This window comes from Polistes dominula, unplaced genomic scaffold (assembly GCF_049000335.1).
Source record: "Polistes dominula isolate Pdom_NZ unplaced genomic scaffold, Pdom_raw_medaka contig_624, whole genome shotgun sequence".
Lineage (NCBI taxonomy): Eukaryota > Metazoa > Arthropoda > Insecta > Hymenoptera > Vespidae > Polistes > Polistes dominula.
Genome location: NW_028300891.1, coordinates 298018 through 304411, shown reverse-complemented (window position 1 = coordinate 304411; position 6394 = coordinate 298018). Strand labels below are relative to the sequence as shown.

At 29.9% G+C, this 6394-nt stretch overlaps 1 protein-coding gene across 2 annotated transcripts; it reads right to left on the bottom strand.

Annotated features, from left to right (window-relative positions):
• Window positions 1-88: 88 nt before the first annotated feature.
• Window positions 89-6358, bottom strand: wapl (cohesin release factor wings apart-like). 2 transcript variants are annotated; one of them, XM_015332132.2, is made up of 12 exons: window positions 6209-6358; window positions 5648-6130; window positions 3354-5002; window positions 3002-3250; window positions 2680-2928; window positions 2371-2595; window positions 2046-2268; window positions 1741-1956; window positions 1461-1640; window positions 1291-1379; window positions 1081-1182; window positions 89-983 (listed from the first exon to the last, which is right to left on the bottom strand). In XM_015332132.2, the coding sequence occupies exons 2-12, from the start codon at window positions 5829-5831 to the stop codon at window positions 837-839; spliced, it is 3513 nt and encodes a 1170-aa protein (XP_015187618.1). In that variant the 5' UTR covers window positions 5832-6130; window positions 6209-6358; the 3' UTR covers window positions 89-836. The 2 variants fall into 2 exon arrangements, with proteins under 2 accessions (XP_015187618.1, XP_015187617.1); XM_015332131.2 differs by having other exon boundaries at window positions 5648-6150; window positions 6209-6317.
• Window positions 6359-6394: the final 36 nt, after the last annotated feature.

The window sequence follows — 6394 nt, the reverse complement described above, 5'->3', positions numbered from 1 at the left end:
ATTATAATCGATTTTTCTAATTGCAGGCATTAATGATCGTAATTATTGTAACATAAAATGATATACATAACAAAAATAAAATAAACCATTGAATGTAAGATACAATTATAATTTATAAATGTACATTTACAAGGCTTATAGTTAATTATAATTTTAATATTAAAATAAGCTTACGTAACACTATTTTGAATATTGAAGGGTCATTTGAAACCCAACATTATCAATTACTTAACAAGTTTGAAAACACATTTATGTAACTTTTAAATGATTGTACAAAGATAAATTCATCTATTACTATACAGCAAATAAACTACACTCTATATATGATAATGTTCACAATATTATTGATCATTCTTTTTAATCATTTATGAGCAAATTCAGAATTATATCCAATTGATACTCATGTAGAGAGGTACGTTTTTATAATTACAAGATCAATTACTACGATTTGCATTCTTTTATCTCCATATTTAAGTAACAACTAAAGCTTAAAATCTAAAATTCTATGAATAAAAAGCAAGTCACATGAAAAATAATGAAACATAAGGTAATAAATTATGTAAATGAATAAATATATATATTGATGTATGTATGTGTTGTGTGTATGTATATGTATGTGTATGCACACACACATATATATATATATATATAATATATAAACGCACGCACACACGACGCGCGCATACGCACACCCATACACGCAACACACGATTAATACGAAACAGGTATCCAATCTATGAAGTAACAGGGATTTCTTTCTCAGACATAGATAACTTTGGCTCGTTTTGTATGCCAGGAAAACAGAAAATGGTGTCAATATGTGCATAATATATTAATCAAGAAGTCAAATCAAGCATCATATTGGGGTCTTCCAGTGCTGGTAATGGTAGTTCATTTCTTTCTTCTTCAGTTCTAACATCCGACATTTTTAGGAACTTAATCACCTTTTCAGTAGCTGCTATTCCACAACTACTTACTTCATTCTGTTATCAAATAGAAAAATAAACAGAATGTTTTAAATTAGTGATAAATGATATTATTAAATATAATATATACAATGAAATAATAGGTAATAATTACCGATGCTGTTAAATTCATAAAATTGAAAAATTTTTGAAGTACAGATACCATTGTGGAAAAGTTGTTATCTGGGAGTCTACTACGTACCAGTGACTCGTAATCCTGAAAGATATCATAGTACCTTAACATGACAATATCTTATCTTATTCTGTAATCTACTTTTGTTAATGTACTATATCTGTAATGAAGTATAAATCAAGTAATTTTTACCTTGTTATCCATTATTAAGTATCCAAGTAAGAGAACAACATATGCACCTATTAAAGTATGTTCCATATGGCGTCCAGCCTTTTGCAATACTAAAGAAAAGAATTATATAATATAATTTTTAAATTTATATAAGTATATTGTGTATACCATTAAGAAATACATGTACGAACATTTGGTAACAGTTTCTTCGATAAATTCTTCTTGGGATTTTGTTGTTGTTGATACCGTTTCTGTTTGCTCTGAATCTTTTTTACCATCCAAAATTGCATCAGTTTTTTGTTCTTCAGCTCGTGCCAATTCCTCTTGTTTATAAAAGAGATCTATCAAAGACTCTACACCACTTTCTTCAGCTATAAAAACAATTTCATTGACAAATATTATTTTATATATTTGGTAAACAAATATATTTAAATAATATATATTCCTATAGTGTTTATACAGAACACATACCATCAAAAATATTTTCTGTAGATGGAGGAGCCTTTGACTCAATAAGAAGTTGTTTATTATCATCACATTGCTCTACTAAATTTATTAAAAGAATTAATGCCAACATCATCATATCAAATCTTTTTTCTTCCGGTAGCGATTCTGGCACGCGTAATAAAAGGTATAAACTACAATCAACTACACCACTTTGAGATCCCACTAATTTGCTTCCAGAAGCTACAAAAAAGTAAATATAATTATAACAATAAATAAATCAATCTCATTATACTAGAAAATGAAAATTATAGAAAATTCAATAAGCTTACATTGTCTATTGAATCGATGAGTGAGGTTTATGAGAACTTTGATAATAGCAAAAAGACACTCTCTGACAACAGCACCAGTTGAGCTCTTATCACTTGTATCTGTAGTCGGATAAATGGGAATCTCTTGTCTACATAGGTAATAAAGACTTGCTAAAGTACTTACTAATACACCATCGCCATATTTCAACAAATATACTTGATTCTCTTCATTCATATGTGTAACCTAATTATAAATATAATATACATTATTAATAATATAAAATACATCAAATTAAATAACAGTATAATTCGCATTATACTTTATAATAGATAGGGTGGTCCTTACGTTTTCTAATACACGTAAACATCTGTCAACTTTACGTAATTTATCTAATAATGGTTCTGTCCAACGAACTCTTGTAACATCATGCACATTAATATGACGGTGACACTCCCTGATTGTTTTTATAATATGCTCTAAGCCTCCTAATTCTCTGAGTTCTTCTTTAAACCACTCTCCTGCACGTTTAGATGTAAGACTGAGAAGTGTCTCCATAGCTAATTGTCCAACCTACACAGATAAATCAATTTTAATATGTTTCATTTTGATTTAAAATTAATATAGATTAATAATAGTACCGTATAAATTACTTACAGTAATGTTATCCAAATTTAGATGTTTAGCATGCCCTTGAGCTTGAATATCAGCACACAACTGTCGTACTTTTTCCTTATTTTTTAATAATTCAGCCCTACTAAGGCCACAATCGTCAAGCGCATCTTTATGACTGGCATCAGATTCTAATAAACTTAACATTAGTTCTAAGCAATCTCGATCTAAATCCATCGCTAAACGGTCTTGACTTAACACAAACATTACAGTCGCTGTACACAGACCAAGACTCTAATCGCAACACAAAATAATATTAAAATTTATGCGTTTTTTAAGATATTAAAATAGTAAATAAGAAACATACTTGATCTTTAGTGGCATCGTGTAGTGCTTTAAAGAATTTGGCAACAGTTCCATGAGCACGTACATGCATACGAAAGGCTGGAGCCATGCATTTGCTTGCTAAGCGTATAGCTGAAAGGCAACGTGTAGCATTTGGATTATTTTCTCTTAAAGTATCTAATATATATTCAACGTCATCATTAAACTCCTGAAATTCTCCACTTTCTTGAATTTGATGGGCCTTTTTCACATTTTTTACTACAGTGTAAAACTAAAAAATTATTTTATCATCATCAATAAATCTTAATACCAATAAGTTTTATTATCTTGATATAATGTGTGTGATTTTAAATATTTATATAATATATACTTACACCTTTAACTTTTCTGCAACAACGAACACTCGTAACAGCTTCTGAATCATCTGTAAAGTCAACATCAGTTTCAGGATAAGTCACAACTCTTGTAAGTTGAGAAGGCTCAAATTCTCCTGCATATGCTTCAGATCCAACGGTACTGTGTGATCCTGAAGCTGTAGTAGGAATAACATTTCCAATATTAGGTGCATCTGTTGTACTAGATTCTTTATCACTATCGCACCACTTGTGTTTATACAATGCACGTCTTTTATTTCCATTTGTTGTTCCTGTTGAACGACTTTTAAAAATGCTACCTTTCTTAGTAACAGGCTTAGATGGTGCATTAGTTGCAGGAGTATTTAAAGTTTGCGATTCTGAAACTGTACTTGTTACATGCAGGGGCATTTCATTTTCAACATTGCCACTCACACCTTCGCTATCATCGCTACCTGAAAACCAATCCTGATCAACTAATGTCTTAGCTGCTGCAGTTTCAGAATCAGCTACATGAGCAGATGATTCCAATTCTGCTTCAGGATCTAGTTCCGCCTCAGTTTCAGCTTCTGGTTCTAATTCTTGTTCTATTTCTGCTTCTGTTTCTTTTTCTAGTTGTCTATTAGTTTCAGGTATCACTTCGTTTGTAGGTAAATCTATAGAACAATGTTGAACCTCGTCCGAAGTAATCTCAGAGTTATCTTCAACTTCAGGGACATTTAAGATCATTGGTCTTGTTTGCATAGGATCTGCATCACTCGAAAGAATATCGATAAGTTCTTGAGTCGTAGTTGGCAGTGGTTGGTCTCGTCCAATTAAAGGTTCTATTGTTGGTTTACATGGATAAGTTGAACTACAATCAGTCTTAACAATATCATAATGGGATATAAGAGTGTTATTGGAAAAATCTGTAACAGATTTTCTAAGAGTTAAGGAGAGTCCAGAACTATGTGCATTTGAAGTAGTTGACGCTGTAGTAACAGCAGAAGAGCCTGTTATATCCAGATGTAAATTTTTTGCACGACTACGCGTCGTTCGTCGCATATCAGAATTTTCTAATGGTATTGATACTGTAGATACAATAGGTTGTTGAGAACGAGTTGTTTTAAGATCTGTTTTGATTGATGGTTCTATGTTACTTTTACGTTCAATATCTATCTTAGTGGGACTAGTAAGAGGTGTAGAAATTCTATAAGTTTCTGGCTCTGGATCCTGATTATTCTGTACATCTCCACATACTAATCTTGCAGTACCCTTACATATTCTTAAGACAATGGGAGGCTTTCCTTCTTCTCTATTTGATATTTCATTTCCAGTATTATCTATAATCTCTGATACTTTTTTTGCAGGAGTATGCATTGGTTTTGGTAAGGGCTGTTTTGGCAGGGACTGTTGAGGCTGCTTTTGAGTGCGTGCTCTACTATATTGAGAATCAGGTACTTGTTTGTATATTGCCACATCTTGACGAGATTCTTCTACTACCGGTGGTACATTTCTACTTTTAAAAAATTTCTTCGGCTTTGCAACTGCCTGCGTAGTTTCTGTTTTACTAGCTGGATCAATTTCAAATGAAAAAGGATCTTTTCCAGAACTCACACGTGCATTCTGGTTACTATAATCAATTTTCATCCTTTTTGCACCAAATGAATTGTGAATATTATCTCTTCTTCCTATATATGAATAAAAAAAATATAATTCATATATACAATTCTTTTTACTATATGTAATTAATATTTGTATTATTTAAATTGCAAAAAATATAATCAATACTAATTATACATTATAACCAAAATTATTGTATTTTAAAAAGAATTTATAATCCTATGTATATAAGCAGAATATAATATTCAATTTGCACATTTAAAATGTATAAAATATATGCATACATACATAAATACATACATACATACATACATACATACATACATACATATATATATATATATATATATATAAATAAATAAATTCTTGAATGCTATACTCTTTAAATACGACAATATGATGCATGCTTAGTATTAATATCTTGCATATATACGAATAAAATTATATCATATAAAATAACTCATTTTTATAGGTAAAAAGAATAATAAAGATAAACTAAAAAAAGAAAACCCAGATATACTCTGAATGAGTCATAACGAAAGAATGGAAGAAACTTACAGATTAATAATTTCATAACAAATGTTTGAGACACAAAAATACACGAATACAAATTATTCCTTATATAATTAAGTATAATTGTTTGTTGAATCATTGAATATTTTAATCATGCAAAGAAATATAATAAAAGTAATACGAAAGTAAAAAATACATACCATTGATATTCGTGCTTCTGATAGATGTAAAAGATGTTATACCCCATTTTCCAACAGTACCTGCTGACTTGGCAGCAGAAGGTCTGTTACTATTTTCTCGAAAAAGTTTGTCAAATTGAATGCTTCCAGGTGTCACACTACTGACCTTGCGACTGTAAGATTTAGTATAACTGCGAGACGTCATTTTGGATATTCCAATATTTTAAATGCAGTCCACATCCCATAAGACACAAATAACAATATTTTTCTTCATTCTTTACAATTTTCGTATTATTAATAAAACATAACTATAGATTCAAATAATAATGGTGATATTTCGTTATAACATTCGGAAAGTTTGTAATAAATGCGTCGTATCTTTCTCAATAATAGCTAAAGTACTATTAAAGTATTACGACCTTAAGAAAAGTAATTTCGGATCTCACTAAAGAAACAAACGCCATGTTTCGATTGCTATTTCCCTCGATGCACAAAATATATTTCCTATCAAAAAATAACAATTTCTAATTAATTAATTAATAATTATAACCTTTTTCATTAATATGCAAACGATTTTATTACTCTTATTATTATTTCCTTTTTCATATATTCAACGAATTTAACTGGAATTTATTAATCATAACATGCTCGTAAGCCATCTGTCGATATGTTTTTCGTTTAAGATTTAGATACATACATACCACATAAAAAAAAAGGAATAATATACTCTGCACCAGATAATAATACTTATCATCTTATCCAGTAGAT